Raw genomic sequence first — 25,480 nt, 5'->3', positions numbered from 1 at the left:
GTTAAGATTTTCACTGGGAAAGACCAGGATGGACAATGCACAGGGTTGGTGTGACATACCTATCATAAGGTGATAAGGTGAGATGAAGGCAGATGATCCAGTATGACAACCCCTAAAGAGACCAGCTAAAGGCTTGTAGACTACTGCAGACGACTTGCTCAGCAGAAAAGGCAAATCAAGTTAGTGACTAGTTCACATTGGCCTGAGGAATTTCCTTCAAAAGTTAGCAGCGTCGAAAACAGAGCCAAAAAGATATTGGACTTTAACTTTATTTGGATTTTATTGGATGTTAATTCAACTGATTACAAACAAATGTTCTCAATTAGCTCCAAAATTAAACTTACTAACAATCTAACACGCTTTTTTTTTTAATTTCAGTGACATATGACTGCTGTTTGATTTATGAATCTGTCTTTGCAGTCGCCCCAATGCCAGCATGTCGTGGTTGCTGGCTCCGGTGAGGACGATGTGTATCCTGGCCTGGAGGCACTACAAGCTGCACTGTGTGATGCTGCTGGTTGCTGTACTGGGTCTGCTCTTTCTGGTTCTGCTCTTCTTCTCTCTGCCCTCAGCGCTCAGCCACAAGCTGTTTAACATTGCTGGGTAGAGACAAACCACACACACACATCCTCTGTGTACTGTTGTGTTTACACTGAACCACTGTATGTGTTTGATTAACTACACTGTAAGACTATTTTTCTTTTACATTTGTAAAAAAAAATAAATAAAAAATTTCACACTACATTATCATTTAATGGTGTTTTTTTTTTTTAATGAACACAAAGGCCCTTACAGTGCTCTCGGACTCCACAGTGATTATTCATTAATTAGGGCTCCGGGTACCTGTCAGAGAGGCAGAGAAGATGTTAGATCCATGATGTTCTGCTCAGTTGGGTCTTTAAAGCCCTTTTGTTTTACTGATTGCTATGATTATAGTTTAATTTGATAAATGTTTCTTATTTTATCATTTAATTATTCATTGTATTGGAAGTAAGTACTGGAAATTAATACCAATAATAATAGTAATACCCATAATTGGCCAGAGGTATAAGAGGTATTCAGATTAAATGATATGTTCATTCAGTCAAAAACACTCCAAAATTCAGTAAAATCTGAAATCCGAAAATGTTTGCATTGAAAAAGCTAGATAGTTAATCATTTGTAGCTTTAACCACTAATTATTATTATAAATGATCAAACCTGTTAGCTTCCTGTTTTAATATACAGGGTGTGTCAAAAAAGAATTGTCTGATTTCAAAAGCCTATATTTTAATAGTAATGGACAGTAAATTTTAAAATACGTGGCTGAATATAAAGTTTTACATACAAAACTCCAATGTGCTCAATGTGTCTTCCCAGCATACGTCCATATGACGTCATCCCACACTTTTGCGAGTATGTCTGGAGTCATTGCTGTAATAATGTTACCACATCAAACTCACTCTTTCTAACAGTACGCGTGTCGCTCATTGCCGGTGAACAGTTAAAGCACTTTGAAATTTGATGATTCTTTTTGATACACCCTGTGCTATGATGGTAAAGGCCCTATGTTTTATCATTATTCTTATTCGCACTAGATTACAGTGCTGTAAACTTAAACATAAGCGCACGTACTGCTGAGTATCTGTTGCAGCTGCATCCGCAGCTCAGTGTTCTGCTGCCTCAGGAACTCAGTTTCAGGGACAAGCTCAGAGATATCCATCAGGACCTCTCTGGAAAGACACACACACACCAAAATGACTGATCTGATTCAGAGGTATTCCTGCTTTCAGTGTAGGTGTTACTCACTCATACTGCTTTAATTCCCTTTCCGCTGCATCCCACAGCTTGAGTTTGTCCTCAGTGATGATGTTGCCAAGCCTATCCCAGTAGGCTTCTTCCACTGAGGTATCTCTAGCTGGATGGCTTAAACTGGAACGCTCGTGGACAGACCTCCGTTTTCAAAACGCAACGGGAAAAAATTAGTATAAAACACTCACACAGAGGAAGAGACACGGGATTGATAATTCAGTATGTAGTCTTACTTCCTGTGCTGCTCAAGGAAACGTTGTAAAGCAGGCAAGATGTTGTTAGGGTTGATGAGTCTGGAGGTTGAATCAGCTGTGGCGCTGTTCTCCGTGGCCTCTGCCTCCTCAACAAAATGACCCTGCAGCCAGAACAAAAACACTGATAGAAGATACAAGAACAGTAGTTGTCTAATCACAAAGGCCGTATTCAGTACAAGCCCACTGCTCATTCAATTTCTCACCACAGTCTGCTCTCCTTGTTGACGTTTGTACATGAGTAAAAACTCAGCCAACTTGGCTAAATCCTTTTCTTCAAGTCCCAGAACCTGAAAGAGAAAACAACATGTGTGGTTTTTCGATAGTAACTACATGAAAAGGAGCACTAAATGTGGACTCACAGCAAAGAGAGAATGCAGCTTCACAGTGGTCTGTTCATTTTTCTCCATGGGGACCAGCAGCTTCCGCAGTTTATCTTCAACCAGGAATCCCTAAGTTGGGAGGAAGGTGTTTAGCTTAAAGGTTCTTGTAACTGCAATTTTGCATTTTTTATCTGTTTTTTTTCTTTAGTTTTGTTTTTACAAAAGTAGTGTTTCTCTATAATAATACCTGACTGAATATGCAAAAACTGAGATATACTGCTAACACCCTACTTAAGTCATCTGCTTTGTCAAATGTGAATATTTTCCGTATATAATTGTACTTTGTTTTTTACCATGCAATAAAAGGCATAATTTGTATTGTGTAGTTATGAAATATTATTAAATGGTTTTATTGCTCTAGCTTCTTGAGCTTATTCTCAAATTTCCAAATTAAACAACATCCCAAAATGTATCAGCCCTGCTAAAGCTCATCATTTAACTTTGTTCTTGTTTAATCTGTACCAAAGCTTAATTAGAAAAGCTTAGCTTGACAAAAATTTCTCATAATATAGTCTCATGTAATTACTGACATGTGTAATGTGTCTAGTATGATATAAATACTGCACATCTGTGGATGTCTAAGGAGCATGTGCAATTCATGCCCCGTTCTACAACAACCACCTCCATACTGTCATCGTTCATAAACACAAACCGTGAACTTATTTCTAACCGTTTCATCACAAAGCAGCTCCATCACTTTCATCAGCGTCTCTGAGGACAGCTCCCCTTCCTCCACCCCTGTGCCGTGCTCTGAGTCCCTCTCCAGGCTGGGCCCGACTGATGCATCCATCATCCTCTGGCTGCAGTGTGAAAGATGCCTGGTTTGCCAGGGGTGACTGGTGGGGTTAGTGTCATGCTCCTGAGATCTGCGGGGACCAGGTGACTCCATGAAGGCAGCTGAAGGACGTTCCCAGGCTAAACCAAGGTGCTTGCAGATCAGAGAGTCAATGGCCAAAGCCTTCTCCGCTAGCTGTGTCACCTCTTCCTCCATCATTACCCACATCTCCTCAAACTTTCGGGCATCAGCGGCTGTGGTGTACCTACATGAAGCAAGGAAGGGTTGAAGTTGAACAGAAAAAAATAAAAGAATTAGGTTATTATTTTTAATATTATTATCATTATTATTATTATTAACACTTACTTACCTGACTTCCTTCTGTATGCGTTCATAGTGCTGGCGGGAGCGTTTGTGGACCTCAGACAAATACTGTCTCTGCTTCATAAACTTGTCCTTTTGTTTGGCATACTTGGTTTTTAAGTTTTTCACCTCTTTCGAAGCGCTGAAACAAAAAGATACCATCATAACTTGGACATGTATGTGTATTTATGTGTGTTTCTGTCTGAGAAAAACTGTAATACCCTAATATTTTGCCCTTCATTTCTCCCAGCTTGGCATTATATGCTGCATTCTTGTTGCCATGTTCAAGTTGTTTAAGATTTAAAACTACAGATTTGCCTTTCATCTGTTGTTGCTCTCTCAGCCGAGCCTGTAAAAGCAAGAAAAGCCATCTCAAGACTGAGCGTTCATTTACATCGAGTGGTAAAACACTGATCTTATTTTTTGCAGCACAACCACTACCACTCTATACCATGTCCCTGGTTTCTGAGGCAGTTTCAGCACCAAAGAACATCAAGGCTTCATCATATTGTAATAAAGCACTGGGGTAAAACAAACCTGAGACTTTGCATTTTCTTCCAGCTGCATGAGTTTGATTTTGGTGGTATTCTCCAACATAACATCATGAACTGTCTTTTCAGACTCCTCTACCGTCCTCCTCCTCTCCATCAGACTCTCCAGCTAGAAATAGGTTACATTCATTACATACAGAGCTGATATATGTAACATATTAGCATCAATGACAAGTTAAGTGTGTGTGTATTAATTTAAATAATCCTAACCTCTGTGTCCCAATGTTCCTTCATATGTTCTTCCAGCTTAGCCTTGTCTTTGGCAAGTAAGACTTCAATTTCCTGCTGATAAACTCCCTGCCAAAAACAGGACAATCATTAGATTATTAATAAGAATCTAGATAACATAGATATAATGGGATATTGCTGCACAACCATCTCTAAGGTTTACAGAGAATGCTTTGAAATAGAGAAAATAATTGGTGAGTGGTAGTTCCCTGGGTGAAAATGCCTCGTTGATGATAGAGGTTACAGGAAAACAGCCAGACTGCTTTGAGCTGATAAGAAGGGAGCAGTACCTCAAATAACCACTTTTTACAAGCAAAGTAAGTAGTAGATATATGCAGTATGCATAAGTGCATGACACAAGATGTGATGTCTTGATGTATTTATGCAGACACTGGATTTGTTTTTATCGTAATACCTGCAGTGATTTTCCTAAACTGAAACTAATAAAAACTCAACTAAAAATAAAACTAAACATTTTCAAACAAATAAAATCTAAACTGAAACACACAAACTCACAATAGAAACTAACCGTAACTAAGCAGAATTAAAAACAAAAAGTCAAACTGAAATAAGGCAAAGATGTGATCAGCTCACTGATTCAGAAGCACTAAAAATCATTTAAAGCTCCTTTGTGACTCAGATCTGGTTCTACCTGAAGTTGTGTGAGCTCCTCTCTGTAGGCCTCGGACAGGTTTTGAAACTGTTGCTGCATCCTGTCGAGCATCAGTTTGATCTCCTCATCGAGCCTTCTCAAGTTCTTCAAATACTGATCCTCTTTGACCCGGCGCTCCTGTTCAGCACAGTGCAGAAAAGGGAACCAAGTTATAAACAATGGCTTTGAGGTACAAATGCAAACTCCATGAAATCATGCTTTTACTCATTTGTGTAAAATTTACCTGTTGGAGCTCCCTTATGAGTTTTTTCTTGTCTTCTATCACTGCAGCACACAGCTGCTGCTGGCTGTCCAGAACACTCTGCAGTTCTGAATGAACCACCTTTTGATTAACTATAGACCACCCTTTTGTGAGCTCCTCAACCTTTTCCTGACAGGCCTTAGCATCATTTTTCAGTCGCTCCTCTCTGTTTGATGGAAAAGAATAGTACAATTTAACACCAGGCACTTTAGCACTGGGTTTTCTGCATGGGAGAAAGCTTGATTTGAACACTGAGAACAATTTAAAAGACGTACCTAATTCTGCAGTTGTCCTCCATCCCTGACCTTCGCTCCATCTCTTTGGCGTCGGCTGCAGTTTGAATGTTGGTCACTAATGTGGTCAGACGTTTCTGCAGGCTCATTATCCTCTGAGCAGTGAAAGTGGGACAGATCAAAATAAATACATCTCATAAAAATTTAAGAAAGCTACATCTGATTGTGGTAGTGTCCATTTACTGATTGGACTTCATCTTTTGCAATAACTTCAGTTTTGTTTTCAGTTTCAGTTATAAAGATCTGTTTTAGTGGATATTACAATGCTGCCTCTCCTTTGGCCACTCGCTTTAATGGATTTAATTATTTCACTCCAACATAGCAATCACAATGCAAAATAAGAGTCAAGAACACAAAATCATGACCTAACCCTCTGATATAATGTCTGTTCCTTTGGATGGATGACCCCAGGTATTTAAACTCATATACCTTCACTATCTCTACTCTTTGCATGTTCACTTTTCCACCTGTGTCCCTTTCATTCAGACGCTTGTATTCTGGCTTCTTTTCACTGCATAATTCCATCATTCCTCTCTTTCACCTTTTCCTGCTCTCACTACAGATCAGAATATCGTCTGCAAACATCATGGTTCACAGAAGCTCCTGCCTAACCTCATTAGTCGCTCCTACTCCACACCTCACCACTGTCTCGCTGTACATGTCTTCCACCTCCCTCACATACTTGTCTGCCACTCCTGACTTCCTCATGCAGTGGCACAGTTCCCCTCTTGGCACCCCATCAGATGCTTTCTCTAGATCCACAAAGACACACTGAAGCTCCTTCTGACCTTCTCTATATTTTTCCATCGACACTGTCATGATCTGTAGAGATCTTTCTCTGCTGCTGACTGATCATCACCTCTCTTCGTAGCCTAGTTTCATCAACTGATGTTTATGTCCTGAATCCAAACTGTGAGCAAGATCCACAGTACAGTGTCCTGATAGTTGAAGGCTGTGGCTCTGATTCTAGTTTTAGAAATCAAATCAAATCAAATCAAATCACTTTTATTGTCACATCACATGTGCAGGTACACTGGTACAGTACATGTGAGTGAAATTCTTGTGTGCGAGCTTCACAAGCAACAGAGTTGTGCAAAATACAATAATGTAAAACAAGCAAAATATAAAAATGGCTAATCTAAAAAGTAATAAATATATGTACAATATGTAAAGGTATATACATTACTGAATGTGTATACTAAATATGTTTTTCTACGTGTGTGTGTTTGAGTGTGTATATAGTATGTATATACATGTTTTACAAATGAAATAAAGTAAACAATAAAATAAGATATATAAAATATAAAGAGGTTGGTATGTGCAAAACAGTGGTATTTATATACAGTATGGAGTGCATAATGTTGAAGTTCCAGTAGTGAGGGTGAGGTGTCTATGAAGTGTTCAGCAGTCTGATGGCCTGATGGAAAAAGCTGTCTCTCAGTCTGCTGGTACGGGACCGGATGCTGCAGAACCTCCTTCCTGATGGTAGTAGTCTGAACAGTTTATGGCTGGGGTGACTGGAGTCCTTGATGATCCTCCCCGCTTTCCTCAGGCACCGCTTCCTGTAGATGTCTTGGAGGGAGGGAAGCTCACCTCCAATTATCCGTTCAGCACACCGCACTACTCTCTGGAGAGCTTTGCGGTTGTGAGCGGTGCTGTTGCCGTACCAGGTGGTGATGCATCCAGTGAGGATGCTCTCAATGGCACAGCGATTGAGAGCATCCTCACTGGATGCATCACCACCTAGAAGCTCTAGAAGCCACAGGTTAGCCTATATATTATGGTATTATAGGGTCTTTAAGATATGATGGGTAAGATATCGCTATTCAAAACTGAAATTCAGGGAACCAATGAAGAGAACTTGATATGAGAGAAATTTGATCCCTCTTTCTAGTCCTGTTAGTACTCTTGTCTCGCAAAGCTTATTTGGAGTGAAATGTAAATTTACCCTAAGCTGCCCTGCCTTAAAATGAAGGCAACTTTTTTGTTTTGTGACAACTCACAACTCACCTATCATCCATGAAGTCTCTTCAGTTCTAAAAACTGGTGTCAAGGTATTTAAACCCTAATGACATTGTCCTCCTGTTGGTGTCCTGAGAGTCCTCGAACCACCTTGCAATCATGCAAGTCATTAAGAGTCACACGAGCCAAGGTGTGAACAAGGCATGGATCTCATTATAGAGGATGAGGTGTTAGTGAAGGTTAAAGTGCCTGGGAAGGTCTCTCAAGGCTACAATATAATATCTTAAAGCAGGATGAGCTAATGTCTTACAAAAGATTCACATCTTGAATTGAATTGAATTGAACTGAACATCATGTGACAGGATTCACACCATGTTCACACCTAGGTTCATCATGTGACTCTTAAGGACTCACATGATTACACTCCAGGGGGACAACACGAAAAGGGTTTAATTGTCTGTCACTCTCCATCAGGTTTTTGGAACTAAAGAGACCTCGTGGATGAAATCTGGTGAAGGTGAAATCTGAAATCTCTTCACAAACCCAAAAGAAGTCCAGATGCCTTCTACCATGAGCTGGATGACTGATCACCAGCACAGACATACTTTAGCACAAATACCTCAACATACATTTAGTTGAAATTCACCTAGTTGATCATTTTCAATGCAACTCTTTTTTCTTGAACATATTATTTGTAGATTGTAACATTATTGGGTTTACCAAAGTAGTGAGTGTCTTGTTTATATTGTTCCTGGCATTTTTATAGTTTCATCTTATATCCACTCCCAGGTGTTAAATAAACTAAACCAATTTTAAAATAAATCCAAAAAAATGGACATTCAGACTCACCCTTGAATGCCAAGAAACATATACATTTCAATGATTTCACTAAACCTGCAGAGGTAGGTGACAGGGAAACATGAAAAAACAACCTTTTTAACGTCCGTCTTTTCTTCTTCCATTTTGATCTTCAGCTCCTCATTCCCCTCCTCAGTGGGGTCTTCCTTTCCCTTAAAACTGGAGGCCCTATAAACATACAATATAGTTACCATCTATAGAGTGATATCAGGTCAAATGGGCAACGCTTTACTTAATCACCTGGGACACTAAGAAAAGATTTACGACATGTAACTGTGGTCTTTTGATTATTAGAGGTTATTTTTTTATATATCTGTGTTCAACTGATGTAATAAAATATAACTGTGAGGCTTTTACAGCTTTTAAAACATTCATTGTTCCACTTCTTTTTTTTTTACATGAGCAGCGTTCAACTCAAATGAGCAATATATCAACAAAAATGGGCCAAACTGCAAAGTGACAGAGGCCATTATCTCGACCTAATTTTCCTAAGTTCATCGTATTTATTAAACGGTCAGATTTAAAACACACACACACACACAGAACATGCAACGGCGCTTTCAATGTAGTTGTCGTTGTCCCGTCTATCGCAGTGTTTAGCCACAGTAAGCTGCAGGTTACCCCTTCTTATCCTCTTGAATGTCGGACAACACAGGAGGTTCGGGCGCCTCTTCATGCACTTCGCCAGCTTCTTCCATTGTTTGACGATGTTGTAAAAATTACTAAAAAGTCATTAAAGGTTGTACCGTTAAAGTCGTCCGCAGCAGTCCTGTAGAGTCTGTTTGGTAAGCGTTGCTTTGGCGACGGAGCTGCTTTCAGGTTCCCTCGTTAATTCGAAGTCCTTTTTTTTTGTTTTGTTTTTTTAAGAGGAAACGTGCTCATGTTTTCCTCCAAAAAACCCCCCCAAAAACAGAGACAGTCGTTATTTCAGTGTCTTTTTAAGTGTCATTGCTGAGGATTGTTATACAAGCTACTGAATAATTGGCTGCACTTAGTTTGTGCAGAGGCCTGTGACAACTTGTTTCATTTTCTCTTCACAACTTATTGCACTTATATTTCCTATCAGAATATTCCTTCCTTCATCATTGAAAGACTAATAATGACGTTAACAGTTTCAAGTGTCTCTAATATAATCCCTTCATTTGTTAATAAAGCACAGTCTGCCGGCTTTGTTGTTGTTTTCATTCTGTGCTGCTATCTGCTACTAATGACTGTTCATGTTTAGAGATTGCTTCTATTTATTAAGCTCTCTTACTCCCTTTCCTTGTGTTTAGGGCTTTTAAAATGCGACTCTACCGGGGGAGTAGCTTTTATGATGCTGTTAAATATACATGGCTCGGTGCTGCCATCTAGCGGTATCATCGAGTTTCAACCGCCCTAGATCAGGAATGTCAACTCATTTAACAGCTCACTTTGACCTCAAGCGAAACTCGCCTTTCTGTCAGTGTAAAGAAGTTTAACTAAACATTGAATCCCTCAAATATCTTCAATTAAGAAAAAAAGAACTTCAATACACTACATTTCCTTTTTTTCTATGTGATAAAGAAATTGAGGAAATCTCTCAGCATGATTTTGGGCTTAAAATGTAAGAAACAGACATACTTAAAAACAGAAAAAGTTTAGACAGCTCATTGCCCAGACTGTCCTGAAATAACAGAACTAACTTTTTCCCTTTTTCCTCTATAAAAAATAGAGATTCTACGCCAGATAGGGAAAAACAGGAGCATTTCTGTCATTAAAATATTTATATATTACTTATTTACTATGGTGTAGTATGAAAGACCACAGGGGAAGTCTTTCTTAGTAGGAAAAGGTGTAAAAACAAAATTTAAACTTATAGTAAGAACTTCGCAATCTGCAGCATTTTTCACATTTTCCAGTGGGCCAGATTGGAGTCTTTGATTGGCCTTATGTTATACACATTTGGTCCAGATCATTTTGGGGGTGAGAACAACTTCCATACTATAGGACAGTGTGCAGATAGTGGCAATAATCTCTCCCTAACAGGGCTATTTCTAAGAAATGTAACATCATAATCTTCCAAGTTTCATTGTAGGTTCATAAAACGGATTACGACATAAGATTATTTTCCCCAGTGAAGCGTTACAGGCAGTCAAAAAACTGTTATTTTTTATGCAGTCGTGGCACATGCTCAGCAGAAAAGTGCTAGAGACACAACAACCAGACAATTGTAAAAGTGAAATTTTTAATCAACATGAGACCTAGCAAGGTTTTTGTGTGTGTTTTAAGTGGTGTCTTAATTTTTTTAGGATTAATTTCTTTTCTAAAAAACAAAAAAAAAGAAGAATTTAAATAATATTATCACATAATAAACTTTAGTGTAATTTGCAAAGCTGACTTTAGGTGGAGCTACTACCTTGTGATCAAAACTTGACTTGAAGTTCCACAAACAAGTATTTCTGAATATTTTTTCACAAGAGCCATGCCTCACTAATTGTCATGCCCCCTGATCAGCATAACCCAGATACTCACATACACAGAACCTGGACTTCTAATTCACACACCATGCACACATGCACACGATAGATGTCTTCTCAAGCTGATGGCAAGATGCGGACAGTCTGGTTGCCCACACAAACAAACTCACACACGGGTCAGATGTTCTTGCTCTGAAGAGTGCCCCTGCCTCCACCCCCCGGGGCCTCTCGCCGCTCTTTTGGCCTCAAGTGGCCATGGTTGCAAGGGATGTAAGTCAGGCAGCAAAGGTTTCTGACATATGATCCTGCATCTGTGATGTCACTAGCAGCTGACTTGTCATAAGACCTTTGGGAAAGAGGGAAGTGAAGAATGAATGAGGAGAAGGCCTTATTTTCAACAGACCCTTAGCTGGAACGTTGAGTGCTTTTGCATCAAGCTGCTGAGATTACAAACTGAATGACTGCCATTAGAGAGTGATTCTAAAATCTATCATAATACCATAAGCTAGGGATTGACAGACTTTGACCCCACTTGCAGGTGTATAATAAGCCCCATTCACTCTACATATGCTTGGTAAAAGAGAGTGTGTGTGTGTGTGTGTCCGTTAATTCCTACCCCCAGGGGCATATGTTTACTTCTTGTTCAACAAAGCGTCATATTCATTACCCAGGGGCATAATCTAAGCCTGACCTTCAGCCAGTTAACTAACTGACAGCTTAGAGTGTTGGTGTGGTGGGGGTTGCATAACAATTTAAGTCCTAACTAAGAGTTTCTTAATATTGCCATAACGATGGAGACATTCTCTGTACTGCAGCATGGGACAGAATACAAAAGAGAGGAGGATGACTGTAGAATACAGCAAAAAAATTAGAAGAAAAAAAAAAGAAATACAACAATGCTTAGCTCCAAAAAGGCCATGACCTTGTCAAACAACAGCAAACTAGTCAAAAAAAATTGGACAAAAATGAGATTTAATAAATGAAAACAGAAGGCCAGATTCACAAACAACACGAAGAGCATCCCCTAAGTGTTCAAACATGAAATGTACTGTCCTTGTCTCAAGGTAACTTGTGCAAAATAAAGTATGTTCTTGCCATGTGTGCAGCATGCACTGCAAACAAGTGCCCAGTAATTTTCCCTAACAAATCTTTTGTCTCTACTTCTTTAACTGCACAATTTCACCCTTTGAACATTAAAAGATGGGAGAGCAGTGGCAAACACAAAAGCAGGCATGCAGAGAGGTAATGGGGCTACTGCAGGTAAACAAATGCAATTTCTTTTAACATGTTACATGTTTATTGTATTATAGTTTGTGTAATAAATGATACTTACTATCTTGCTCTTTAGCTAATTTGGCTTTTTTTTTTTTTTTTAGCTTTATGTCATAATTTTTATGCATCAGTACTTGTCAATTCAAGCAGAGAACACAAGATAAAGAAATACAGTAATAATGAGAGTCCATTAAAAAAAAGTCAGTCACTTTATGGTATCAGATTATTGTGAACTTGTTGATATTAGAAAAAATTTATAAATGTTACAGTTATTTAAAAATTTGACCTCTATTTCAGAATAAAAATTCATGGTTTCCATTACACAGCTATAAGATCACACCTCTATGCTTTTACTCTGAAATAACAGTGATTACAGGCTGATTAGATATTCCTTGAACAACACTAATGACTCTTTACATTTAGGACTGTTGGAAAAATAAATAAATAAAAATTAATTTAAAAAAAAGCTAAACCATAAAAACATACAACTTCTTATAATGCACAGTTGTTTATTTCTGTGTAAATACACCTAAAAGTCACTGCTGGCAATAATGTAAGTTTTTCATCCCACCTCGGTTCATTTTTTGGACTTTAATCCAGAAAAGAACTGGACCAAGCAGTCAAGATCAGAATATGAGTCACTTCACAAAATCATTTTAATTTCCTCCTCATAAACCATCGCGTTTACAACAGAATTATTCTCACAGTCATTTTTAAAATCAAAGCCCTTTGTGAGTGGATTAGGTGAACAATAATTTTGCATGGCATTAGACCATAATTACTGCAGGATTGATTTTTTTTTTCTGTGCTGCAGTCAGCTCAACAAGAGAGTGAATGAGTTGCTTCCATTGTTGCAGTTTAATATAAATGAGTTTAGGAAATTAAAAAAAATAAAATAAAATTCTGACGCACATCACAAAATGAAAATGTTCTTTTTGCAGCTAAAATTAAAAAAAAAAAAAACCTTCCATCTTTTACAAAGTAACAATAAAGACTCCAAAGCAAACTGCTAACCTAAACCACTTCTGTCTCACAGGGTGAAGTACGGGGCACCAAAGATGAGGAAATTCAGCTTGTTAACACTCATGCATTGAAAAAAAAACAATGTTGTTGAGATGCAGAGCCAGCAAAATAAGGCAGTAGATTTTTTTTAAACCCTGGTATGGCTCCTTCTCGAAATACAGGCACTGAGCAGGGCACTTCATAACACCTAGTGCCTCATGGTAGATCTGCTTTGATCCTAATCCAATTCAGCATGCAGAGCCAAGGTGTAAATGTGAAGTAATGTATGTAGTTATTACTTATTCATTGTAGTTATATTGATCTTTATTATTGTTGCACACTTACTTTCCATTTCCAGTGTTGAAAGCCATTTGTTTGTTAGCCTTATTTACAGTGACACAGTGGTTGCAAGTAATTTTATGATCCAAGATAAAATGTAGGATTGGGATGTGGTGGGAATTCAGTACATTTACTTAAGCAATAAAGTTTAGAGGTACACTTATCTGCAGACTTCATTTAAACTATGCTTAGTACACTAATATGTTGTTGATTATGTAAGTTTTATGTATTTATTTTTATAAATGTGTTGATTATTATCAGTTATTTTTTATGAATTGATTTATGACTATTGTGAACCAAAGACAATTTGGTAAATAAGTTTTTAAAATTCAAAATTTAAACATGAGCATATCAAATATTTTTTCTAAAGTAAAATATTTACAAAAAATGATATGTGTATGTGTAGTTTTTTTTTTTTAAATAATTTTCAAAAATCCTAAATCTATTAATATATTAATAAAGATGACATTTTAACAAGTGAAACTTATATTATCATATTTGAATATTTAAAAGTGTAAAAAATGTAATTGCTGGCTAGGTTAGTATTACTCCTCTAAACCTCGCTTTGGGTGTGAAATGTAGCTCTATCATAGTGCTTGGTGCATACATATTGCATATATTTTAACGTAACGGAGAACAGAATTATTAAAGTTACAGTTAAAGGTTATGTAGGGCCATGGTATAATGCACTTCATTTGGAGACATCTATGATAGTAATACTCCAAAACAATTGGCAGGTATCTGGTGGCGTTCTCCACATTCTCCAGCATTTGCATCCAAACTGCAGCTGGCTATTAACTTCTTCTAAGTGCAGATTGTTTTGCATCTTGACATTTCTCCACTTTCAGTAGTAAGCAGAAGATCTTTCAGCTAAACTCCACAACAAGTTCAGCTTTTCCATCGGTCTTCTCCTTCACGTGGCAGCCTCCGGCCCATTTCTTGACTTTCAGCCTCAGTACGCCTCCGAAAAGCTACGAGGCTTAACGGCAGTCAAAGCTGTCATTCTTCAACTCCGGGGCACGAATGACAAAACCCATACCCCCTCCCCGTGCTTTTTAGCTGCTCCGCTGGCCGCAACCGGACCACATGACTCAGAATCTCCATAATGCTCTTGAGCCACCGATGGCCAGCAGTGGCTCCACTCCATAATACCAAAAAGCCAAAGGAGTTTAACGGATGTGTTGCTGCGATTATTCGGCCAAGTATCCTTATCCCACGTTTAGATTAGCTGCTAATGACGGAGGGAAAAGCTGCGTTGCAAGAAACACAAGGCCACGTAACCTGAGAACAAGGGCCACTGCTGTGTAAAGAAACTGCTCTAACAACAGCATGACATTGTACTCATTAGGCGTAATGTAACTTGTGTCACAGTGCCAATGAAAGTACACATGCAGCAAAAATAAAAGTAGTCCATGGGAAGAAAAAAAAATGTTAATGAAATGCACACATGATAGAAAACTGTAAATGCCTTTAAATACCTGATTAAAAAACTTTAAATGAAACTAAACAGCCATCGATACCTAAGGAGTTAAATTGCTATACAACCACCTGTGCCGTGTCTGTGATGGGAATTTCTTTATTTGAGCTCTTGCATTCAAAATGAAGGTGTACATTACTTCACAGCAACTTCATCAACCCGCTTTCATGAGCAGTCAGAAACCCGTTAACAAATTAAGTTTAACATCAGTGGAAAAATGACAACAAAGCGCATTAAAAGCTTTATGCAACCACAAAAAAAAAAAAAAAAAAAAAAAAACACCAACTAGAAAACAGGTAACATCACAGTGTGGTCCTGTGGAGTGCTCTTCCATTATGTGTGTTATGTCTTTATTTACTCCCCCTCCCCGCTGATGTGCACCCCTCTTCTTCTTGCAGCAGATACATCACCAGTAATGGACATCAAGTGCTTCTTTTTTGTATCTCTCTTCTGGACATACATTAGAGACAGAAAACCCATTTCTCAATCCATAAATAGAGCGCATGCAGGCGCGCACACACACACACACGCACACACTCGTATTGCATTCAACCACTCACTCACTCCCGTGACAGCAGGATACGGTGAACAACCTGAAGATTGTTAACGAGTTAAAAAGGAAGGAGAGGCCAGTGCTGCCTGTGGATTAAGAGCGTACTGTGCAACACGAGCAACCACGTGATTACAAGTTCAAAGATTTACATGATTTACTTATTTCTGTTTTATGGAAATCCCTAATGTTAAACTTTACACAATAAAGCAGAATATAAATGTGGTGTAACTGTGGAATTTTCTCCAGGTATCCCAACAAAATTAACTAGAAAGTTGTAAAAGCTATCACCTTTCTAAAGTCCTTTTAGTGCAATAAAGAAATATTGCAATTGTTCAGATCTTTCAAGTCCTCTTAATACTGTTTGATATCACAGCCTGTTGAAAACAGTGGAGCAGGCTGCACTTAAGTTCTTCGGATTTGGTCAAATTTCAGGCACAAGGCAGTGAGATGATAAAGGTACTCCCAAAAATCAATGCTCCATTCCAGGCAGGTGTATCCTCTTCAGCTCAGTTTGTCCTGAATGTTCATCAGACTCGTGTTTGATTTCGCTCTCCTGGCTGTGAAGAGAAAACGGACATTACTTTGCAGAAAGAATCAGACGCACTGGCTACTTCAGCTCTAAGCTGTGCTGCAACTGCTATTCATGGAAGTCGCTTACAATATTTGTGCATCGGTCATTGTCAGAGAAGTAGACAGGGGTGTACTAGGAAGTGAGAGCGAGCTATGTTGATCTTAAAATAAGAGTTTTCTGTGTCAGTAAATTGGCTCTTTTACCCTTGCTAAATCACCATGGTAACTTTTGCTGAACCTATATCCTGGTCAGGAGCGGGTTAGCTCCAAATTTCAGTTTAAAATCAGCTGGAAGCGTCACGTTTTAAATTATTGTTTTTGTTATTATTGCTGTTTTAAGTGCAAATGTAGATTCTCTGCAAGAGGAATATGGTGATATTTATATGTGCAGGTTTTTAATCCTACCTGACTGAAACCACCAAATAAAGCACAAACTGTATGTTGCATTTTAACACAAATGTTCACATATTAATTTGGTGATACAAAAAAAAAAAAAAAAAAAAAAAAAAAATTCTATAAATGTTGTGACACATGGTTCTAATCTGCTGTTTACACTGCTGAAACTGCAGCTACTAGAACACAGGAAACACACCAAGAATACCTGATCAATGAATAAAATTCATTTAATGTTTATATGCCCTCAAACTAAAGCAATTTTTACATCTATTCGATTAGGGAGGCGTATTCAGTTCAAAAAGAACAGCAGCACAAGAACAGCAAAATAACTAACATGAATTAAAATGTTTATTTTACAGCTCTTTGTGATAAATCCTAAGATTCACTACTTTATGTAGCATTAGCCTCATATTATTTGCAGTGGTGTTACATTTCACTCATATATTTTACATTTAGAAATTTTTAATCACCATTTTACCACCCTCTGATATAAGTAGGTGGAAGAAGAATCATGTGATCCATGAAATGCTCCTTTTTTGTGAGTGCGCACAAAGCCTGAAGCAGAGAAAGTTGAAAACCAGCATTGTTATACCTGTTATCTCTACCTGGTGGTTTTAGATTTTGTCAAGCAAGCTAAAAGAAAGAAAGCCTGACTGTGATGAATCTTGTTCACAGTATATCCCAGAAATGGTCAGCTTTTTTCCCTATTAGGTTTATTTATACAAGTGTTCACCAAAGATCTCATGTTCACAAACTTGTCATGGAGCAGGAGCTGTGTTTGAGAGACAATGCCATGCACATAAACAGCACTGATAAAAACTGTCATATAGTGTCTAACAGGTCAACTGTTAAGGACATAATTTGCAAAAATGTTACCCAAGCACTAAAATAATTTCACACTGCAGAGATTTAATTCTGAGTATTAGGAAACGGAATTAAAGACAAAAAATGCTTTGATTTAAGATTAGTGGCTTACGTCCATTAATGACAGGAGGCAGTTGTGATGTAGATGAGTCAGTATTATAAATGTGGAGTAGATCCAACAATCTGAGCGTGACTGGAACGACACTTTCCTATTCAACCCAATGATCAGGCAATCTTCAGTTAACGGCTAGAGAACCGACTACTGATCCTATGATCTACACAAACCTCATTTGGAGTTAGGAAAGTCAAGAGTGAGGAATTTTGTCACCTCCCCCGCTTATTTTAATCTTCATGTTGATGAGCTTTTGAAGAAGTTGCGAGCCAGTAAAACTGGGTGCATGATTTGTAGTAGCGAACCCTATTATGTATGCAGATGATCGTGTAGTCTTTAGTGCTATTAGTGGTGGTCTCTAGCAGCTCATGGTGTGGAACATGTGAGGTACAAAGTCTCCAAGGAGGACAAAAAGGTGAGATTTCATAAATTTAAATTGAATTTAAATTTTATTACAACTCAAATGACAGATGACGAAACTATTTATAGGTAATAACTAATGATGTATTTAAATGCATCCTACTCTTCAGGTTTAGGTGTATGTACAGACAGAGTGAAGCAATCTGTAAACTTTGCTCTATGTGCAGACGTGTGGACAAACTACAAGAAAGCAAGTTTATACCAACTTCATGTCGCTTAAAAGGCAATGAGAGACTGAGATTATTACTTAAGAGACCAAGGCGGTTTTGCATAAAATTAAGTTTTTGTAGCTACAAGAGTCTGTTCATTTAAATCTGCATTAAATGAAACCTAATCTATATCAGTACTTCTAAGAATGAGATCAGTGGGGGCTTAATGTTTCCACCTTACACTGGTAAGGTGGAAACTGCTGTGAAGAGACTGGTTTCTCTGTGGGAAAGTTTTTTTGGTTTTACTTTTACTTTATCTTTATTTTATTCATTGTGTTTTATCTGTTTCTCTTGTTTTTATTGCGCATGAGTCTGGAATAAAAACCAATTGTTTCATATCAAGAATCTGCGATATGTATGATTATTTAATTAAAATAATAAAAAAAGATAAAGGCAATTTTACTTATTTATCAATCTAACTTAAGCAAGCTGCTTTATTGAGCACAGGATAATTCTTGCATCTCATCATCTTTTAAATGTACCCCTTTGTTTTTATGTTGTTCTTCTTTACAGATCCATCCCACAGCCACTGCCTTAAATATGTTTGAGTCTTGAGAAATTCCCTTAAACACTTCAAGGCTACCAGAATCTGCCCTTACACACAAAAAAAAGAAATCCTCAAACATTGTGTATGATCTAGAGCCAAACCCCCAGTATCAGAGATAGTGAAGTCTTTCCCCTCTACAAAGACCCCAAGCCCTCCCTAAAACCCCGTTAAAAAAATCTCTGTGTTTGACAATGGGCGAATTAAGCTGGTTACTCACGGTGTATGAGCTTGCGTTTCTTTTGTTCAGAGTGAAGGAAGCTGCTCAAGTAGAAGATGATGGGCAGAAAGAGCATGAAGCTGGACACAGCGATGACGGGCACATTCTCTTCCCGGGGGAAGGAACAATTGAAATTCTTACTCCACAGTCTGCGGGTCATATTCATCTGAAACAGGGCAATAACAATATTCAGCTGACTACAGCAACAGGACAACATTACTATGAATTCAACCCTCTTAGGTTTCCAGTTCTGTATGCCATTCATCCGCATTCAACTGCCAAAAATTAGGTTGAAAGCTTCTGAAACAAAAACTAATTTAGGGCTCTGCGTCCAAAGTCGAAAATGAATCTTCAACATTGACGTGTAACATATCGTTTGGTAAGACTTTTGGGAAGTGACACAAAAAAGTTCTTGGTAACACTTTCATTTTGTCACCAGCTAATGGTGAAGTGAGAGTTTTTGGGCTAACACTCTACTGATGTCTACAGATTCCTCTAGAGGGTGCAGCTTTCTCTTTTCCCATTTTGAAAAGGTCTGCTCATCTCCGCTCCCAGCATACATACCGCATCCTCTATGTCAATACACAGAGTACTGTTTTTTTCCATTTGGCTGTACAGCTCATTCAGTTTCCCATAGGCGCTCTTGCAGTTTTTGCACAGCTCTGTGTGGTTCCCCTAAAGAAAAGCGCAACAGTCTAACGTCAGCACATGAACTCAGTGGAGACAGACAGACATCATCGCCCAATTCACTAAATACCTGTTGATACTTCTCAAAGCAGGTGAGAGTTTGATTGAGAGTAGACATGAAGTACAGTGTGTCATTGGTCAGGCTCTCCAAGTGTCCAGTGACACATTCTGCAAATCAGGGAATAGAAACAGAAACATTAGATGAATTATGGTAACATCAGCTATTTTCCTCCACTTGGAACCAAGTTTTTGTTAGTTTGCAGTCAACGTCTGATGCAAAATGTCAGAAAAACACGATTCAGACAAAACAAAAAATAAATAAATATATTTAAATATATTAATCCACCAGTACCTGCATCTTGTTTGTAAAGACTTGCTGCTTTTCTTTTGTTTTTGCTTAAGATGTTTAAGTTTGTTTAAGTGTCTTTTTAGAAAAGAAAAGAGGAAACACTTCATAGCTGATGGCTAAGGTGCCAAACCAAATCCAGGAACTCGTGTGCAGACTTCAGCTAAAGTTAGAGTGTCTTGTTTTTCTCCACTCATTGTTGCCTGCACAATTTAATACAAAGCAAGACTTTCTGATTTAATTTTTTTAGTTAAATATATTTTGGTGCTTTGGTGTTGAATTTTCTTTTGAAGATACTTAAGGTTGTCATAGCGCAGAATTTATGATACTTTTTCCATGAAGTTTTAATAGAGGAAATAACTACCAGTTCCACTGAGAATGTTCATTGGTCAGATCCTTGGTTGAGCTAACATGCCTTTGCATTGAGCCAGTAGAAGAAATTAACGTTAAAGTCTACCATGTAAGTAAGTAAATTGTATTTATTTAGCATCTTTCTAGATAAGGATCACAAAGTGCTTCATAACAATACTCAACAAATAAATACAACTATTAAAACACAGCAATAATATCCACTAGTTTGTCTATACAAATAAGTCTTGAGCTGCTCTTGAAAAGTTTCTTTAAGAGTCCACAGATCACAAGTGTAATGTTAGCGCAGTTTCCTTTAGTTTTCAGACTGGTATTTGTCAGAACACTGCACGTTATAAATGGGTGTACGAGTTTGGTAATGTAAGCAGGCATTTGTTCATGCAGAGCTCTAAAAGTGATCACCAAGCTCACAAACTGACGTCAGCAGAAAGACACAAAATGTGTGTCACACGAGACTACTTAGAGGATCTATAAGTAGGCTCGCAACTATATTTTGTAAGCAATCCAAATAACTGTCTGATTATATCTGATTATATCATGTAGTCACAACCAAACATGGCTCTAAAAACTAAAAAGAAAATCACATGATTCTCAGCGCCACATATCTGCTGTTTACTTTCACTAAAGCACCCACAAAGCAAACACACTTTTAGGCCAGATGTATTCCTCTGTGTGCGTTAGAAGTTCACAGAAATGCAGAAATCCTGTGTTTTATACTTCTGAAGAAGACTTACGGGCACAGTTGGAGTCTTCCCACAGACCTTCCAGATTGCTGTACAGCTGGTAAACCAGCATCAGCCGATCACTGCGCAGAAGGCTGTCCCTGCAGGTCACATTCCCAGGACCCATCTGAGGAGACAGGGGCATTTGAAAAGGACCTCACGAGTTACCTTCTGCCTGCACAGGTGCTGCATGTGTGTTTCCATTCCATCTCAACAGATCAGCAAAAGATGTTGCAAGGATTAAGCTTGTTTCCTCAAATGTGTCACCAGCAAACACTCATCACATCACAAGACTGGTGTCTGACGACAGATGCGCGTGAGGAGGCCTGTCTTCACACAAACACTGGAGACATTTTTCCATAGCAAAGAAAAACAGAAAATGGCTTTAGCCCGTACCTGATCTGACGAGATGTTGTTGTAGATTTCTACGACGCTGCCATAAGTAGAGTAACAGCTCTGGCATACTTTGACGGGTCGAGCAGCTGGCACCAAGCAGTTCACATAGGCCACATACCGCTGACCGAATATGTGGAGCAGGTCGCTGCAGTAGTCACTGACCTCCAGGTCCTCCGGGAAGGAAGACAGCAGACTGAAGGAGAAAACTGTGTCCACGGCGGGCTTAAACACGGGAGAACTGACCGCAGCGGTGCTTAAAGACGGGACTGCTTCCAGTTTGTCCGCTGATTCTGAAGCGCTAAGATGTACCACGTCTCCACACTTGAGAGAGGGAACATATATCGCTACGAAAACAAAAAACAAGTAGAGATTATACGGCAACATGGCTGAAAAACACAGCTGATTTATCTCTGGTTGGCTTTCACTCTGGAGAACCCATGACTTCCTCGTTAATCATGTGACTGTGAAATCTCGCGAGAGCACGTCGCAGTCTGCGGGATGTACAGTACTTCAGAGCACACAAGAGTACTGTACATATCGTTTGAGGTTATGCTGCAGTCTGGGTTTTTTTAGACCTATACCCTATATATAATACTGAAGTTATATAATCCTCTTAAAGCTCAGTTCTTCCACGAGGCTGTCATTTCACGCATGCTCACTTTTTGTCTGCTTGCGGTAAGCTTTCAGTAAACCCCTAGAAGTGTATGCAAATGTTTTCAAGTCGAACTTAAAGCAAGGAAAAGTAATATCTAAGCTAGTTTCATTAGCAAATTCCTGATTTTTTTTTTTTTTAAAAGACTTTAAGTACGTATAAAATAACAACAATCATTGTAGAAGAAAATGGTTAGTTTATTACAAGATGTATCCTCTGAGCTGCATACTGCATGCAGTCAGCACATAATGAGTTGTAACGTAGGACAGGACTGTCTTCAGGGGCCCTGGAGATAGGAGGGGCTTAATCTAAATGACTTCTCAATGGGGCCCCTCCTCTACGTCATATAAGATGCTCATATTTGCATCTTTAAGGTAAAGTAGGCATTTTACAAGACTTCCATGACATTTTCAAGCCATTTTTTATGAAAGAAAGCCTAACTTTTTTCATCTGCTATATTTTTTTTTTTCTAAACTGTATTGTACCTCTGTAAATATGTACTGGGTCATTTTGCCCTCCACTGGTTAAAATAGACACCTTTTCTGAAAGGTTTTTGAAAACTGTAAAAATGTTACTTGTACTCCCTGACCTTGTTCCCTATCATTTCTGAAAAATGCCCGTGAACCTGTTGACATCATCTATGCATTAATTTGTTTTTCAGAGAATGAGTTACAGGGCAGTAAGTAAGCATATATTTTAAATTGTGTTTAGTGGGAATGTGAGATACTGTGTTTGCTTTGGTACAATGAGGCTCAAGGGTCTAACAAATGGCCTATCACAGAGTTCTTACATCTGTTATTCACATTAATTTTTTTAAAGCACTTCTTTTTTTGTAAATCTACAAATAGATTAAGAATTAAAGGGACCCACTTTTAAATAAGTGGGTCCACTTACTTAGAAGCAAGGTTTACTGGAAAAGTGATCTGGTTTATCCCATGACTGTACACTGGAATTCTTCAAGTCAGCTTCCCCATACATCATGGACACCATTACAGATTTTCTTTTTTTTTTCACAAAATGAAAAGAGCTGGCATTTCCACTGCACTGTAACCTGGGTTGCTCTCGACGCTTTGAGTAATGGGGAGGTGTGAGTGAGCATCCCTGCTGGAAAGAGATAGCCCGTCCTCATGGTCTCCTCATTATTTACGGGGGTTTTGACACCATACAATTTTGCAATGTGCGCTCGGCGCGAGGCAAATAATCACGGAGTCAAGGTAAACGATCTGGGCTCCAGTCCTGATTGTGATAATTGTCAAAAACCCCCTTGAATCAAGCAAGCGCAGTCAATGGTCGTTAATGTGAAATTAGTGGCTCTTGATAACTTGCAGGCCGCATCAATTCCGCAGTCATCAGAGCCTAATGAAAATAAGGGGGGAGAGAATGCAAGCGGCATTAGCGGCCTATTCTAATGCCTGCGCACAACTCCGCTGATAAATATGGATTCTGGCCCCTGATGCTCCTCTAACTGCACATGGCACCGGCAGCTCATTAACTCTTCTTCTCCTGACCGGAGTTCACCTAATTGTTCAGATGTTCCCCATTCCTTTATTATTTTCTAGTGCAGCTCTCAGAAAGAAGAAGTGATTACAACTTAAACTCTGATCCTGCTTATTTGTAGCCCGCAGTGACTGTATTGAATGGTTAGACCTCATCTTTTAGCATTTTTCCTCACAAATAACTTCAAAAAAGGTATATATTCAGCATATCTTTATTGTTGTTGGTCACTAAAACGCTCTAAAATGAATGAGCTATAGGTGTTCGTGTCACATTGATCACATTAGTCTCCAAGCTTGGATGTCTTTTCTTTGGATGCTAATCAATAGAGTGGCCTACCAAGTAAAACAGGCATATCATCACTGTTTCAGATGACCGTTACTGTCAGATGGGGGAAGAAATGTTTTCATTAGCATGTAATAGAGCAACCGAGAGGACAAAAAATACTAATTAGGTCCATAAATTAGATGGCGATGAGAATGATGAGAGCCCCTCGGGAGGGATGGCAAGACTCAGTCTAAAGAAGCTCCTTGCTGGAGAGCAGTATAGTCAACAAGACGCTATGACCAAACAGGGAGATATAAACCCATATCTTATATCTATATATAGGCTTTCAATATATGTTATGTATAAACACATATAGAGTACATGTGACTATCCAATAGACATTCTGGGTACCAGGGGCCCATGCACATTAGGAGCTTACCAAAAAGACAAAAAAAAGAAAGAAAAAAAATCATAGACATATATTTAATCTCATCAAAACCTTATAATGGGTAGAATATTGGAGAGATTAGTAGTCCCTCCCAAACTCAAATTAATGAAACAAGCAAAAATTGGGTATTGGGTAGGGGGGGGTCACATTGCAGTTAACTTGAAAAGATGCTGACAATGCTAATCCAGAGGTTGGCTGTAGCAGGTCCTCACAGTCACTGTAGATGTATGACTAAAACTTTGGTTGGAGCAAGAGCCACTGAGCAAGTAATGTTCAGTCTGCTTTCATTAAAACGAGGCTTCCTGCATGTCACAACCACAGACTGAGTGTTAGTATCCAGGTAATATTTCTGCTTTACTTGCATTTATTTTTAACATAAAGAAAAAATGTGTTTATTCCTTTTTCTAAGTGGACACATCCTAGAAAGTATGCTTTTTTCTCTCTGAGCTCTATACTGTGAACAAGTGCAACTGAAAGAGGTAATGGCAAGTGATGCTGAAAGGAGGAAAAAGAGGAGATCGTCAGGGAGACGCACAGAGTGACAGAGAGAATGAGAGAGGAAGCAGACAGTGTGTGTGTGTGTGTGTGTGTGTGTGTGTGTGTGTGTGTGTGTGTGTGTGTGTGTGTGTGTGTGTGTGTGTGTGTGTGTGTCATCCTAACGTGAAAATGTTCTGGCTGCTTCATTAGTCATTTGATGACAGATACGTTAAAATTTCCAGTGAAGCTACTTTGTGATGGTTCTATTTTTCCAGTAAGGCACGGAGCTATTTTGTGTACAAGTATCTGTATATTTCTGTATGATATGTCAAATTACCGAAGAAAGAAAAAAATCTTGATTGTCTTAACAGCTTGAGAAGAGCCCACCACACATTTTTAATACCGGCAATGAATCTTTTACAGCATATGCTGAGGAAATTTGGCCCACTCATCTTTGCAGAATTGTTATAATTCAGCCACATTGGAGGGTTTTCAAGCATGAAACCCCTTTTTAAGGTCATGCCGCAGCATCTGCATTGGATTCAGGTCAGGACTTTGACTCGGCCACTCCAAAGTCTTTGTTTTGTTTTAAGCCATTCAGAGGTGGGCATGCTGGTGTGTTTTGGATCATTGTCCTGCTGCAGAACCTGAGTGTGCTTCAACTTGAAGTCATAAGCAGATGGCTGGACATTCTTCTTCAGGATAGACTGCAGAATTCATGGTTCAATTTACCGCAGCAAGTCTTCCAGGTCCCGAGGCAATAACACAGCCACAGACCATCACACTACCACCACCATATTTACTGTTGGTACAATGTTCCTTTTCTGAAATGTTGTG

At 38.7% G+C, this 25,480-nt stretch overlaps 3 protein-coding genes across 9 annotated transcripts in view; 1 reads left to right on the top strand and 2 right to left on the bottom strand.

The window, feature by feature from the left end:
* The window catches only part of otofa (otoferlin a), an 88,071-nt gene extending 87,346 nt beyond the window's left edge, over positions 1 to 725 (top strand). For 4 of the 5 annotated variants that reach the window (XM_063494602.1, XM_063494607.1, XM_063494600.1 and 1 more), the window contains one exon: positions 421 to 725. In XM_063494602.1, the coding sequence (XP_063350672.1) occupies positions 421 to 607 (187 nt within the window). In that variant the 3' untranslated portion in view covers positions 608 to 725. The remainder of the gene's footprint in view (positions 1 to 420) is intronic. The other variant, XM_063494606.1, reaches the window with a different exon arrangement.
* On the bottom strand, positions 489 to 11,057 carry drc1 (dynein regulatory complex subunit 1 homolog (Chlamydomonas)). 3 transcript variants are annotated; one of them, XM_063494611.1, is made up of 17 exons: positions 10,978 to 11,057; positions 8,444 to 8,537; positions 5,532 to 5,644; positions 5,239 to 5,422; positions 4,995 to 5,132; positions 4,325 to 4,411; positions 4,101 to 4,223; positions 3,785 to 3,912; positions 3,571 to 3,705; positions 3,096 to 3,465; positions 2,405 to 2,494; positions 2,249 to 2,332; positions 2,025 to 2,146; positions 1,789 to 1,932; positions 1,615 to 1,712; positions 794 to 843; positions 489 to 599 (listed from the first exon to the last, which is right to left on the bottom strand). In XM_063494611.1, the coding sequence occupies exons 2-16, from the start codon at positions 8,471 to 8,473 to the stop codon at positions 824 to 826; spliced, it is 1,866 nt and encodes a 621-aa protein (XP_063350681.1). In that variant the 5' UTR covers positions 8,474 to 8,537; positions 10,978 to 11,057; the 3' UTR covers positions 489 to 599; positions 794 to 823. The 3 variants fall into 3 exon arrangements, with proteins under 3 accessions (XP_063350681.1, XP_063350680.1, XP_063350679.1); XM_063494610.1 differs by lacking the exon at positions 10,978 to 11,057 and adding an exon at positions 10,895 to 10,951; XM_063494609.1 differs by lacking the exon at positions 10,978 to 11,057 and adding an exon at positions 10,863 to 10,922.
* A 3,922-nt stretch (positions 11,058 to 14,979) lies between these two features.
* Positions 14,980 to 21,776, bottom strand: ostm1 (osteoclastogenesis associated transmembrane protein 1). Its single transcript, XM_063495276.1, has 6 exons — positions 21,306 to 21,776; positions 20,922 to 21,036; positions 19,543 to 19,640; positions 19,350 to 19,460; positions 18,786 to 18,951; positions 14,980 to 16,007 (listed from the first exon to the last, which is right to left on the bottom strand). Exons 1-6 carry the CDS (start codon positions 21,687 to 21,689, stop codon positions 15,952 to 15,954), a joined length of 930 nt encoding a protein of 309 aa, XP_063351346.1. The 5' UTR covers positions 21,690 to 21,776; the 3' UTR covers positions 14,980 to 15,951.
* Between the last annotated feature and the right edge of the window lie 3,704 nt (positions 21,777 to 25,480).

Source organism: Pelmatolapia mariae, linkage group LG15 (genome assembly GCF_036321145.2).
Source record: "Pelmatolapia mariae isolate MD_Pm_ZW linkage group LG15, Pm_UMD_F_2, whole genome shotgun sequence".
Classification (NCBI taxonomy): domain Eukaryota; kingdom Metazoa; phylum Chordata; class Actinopteri; order Cichliformes; family Cichlidae; genus Pelmatolapia; species Pelmatolapia mariae.
The sequence above is the reverse complement of the archived record's forward strand: the minus strand, read 5'-3'. Positions and strand labels throughout refer to the sequence as shown.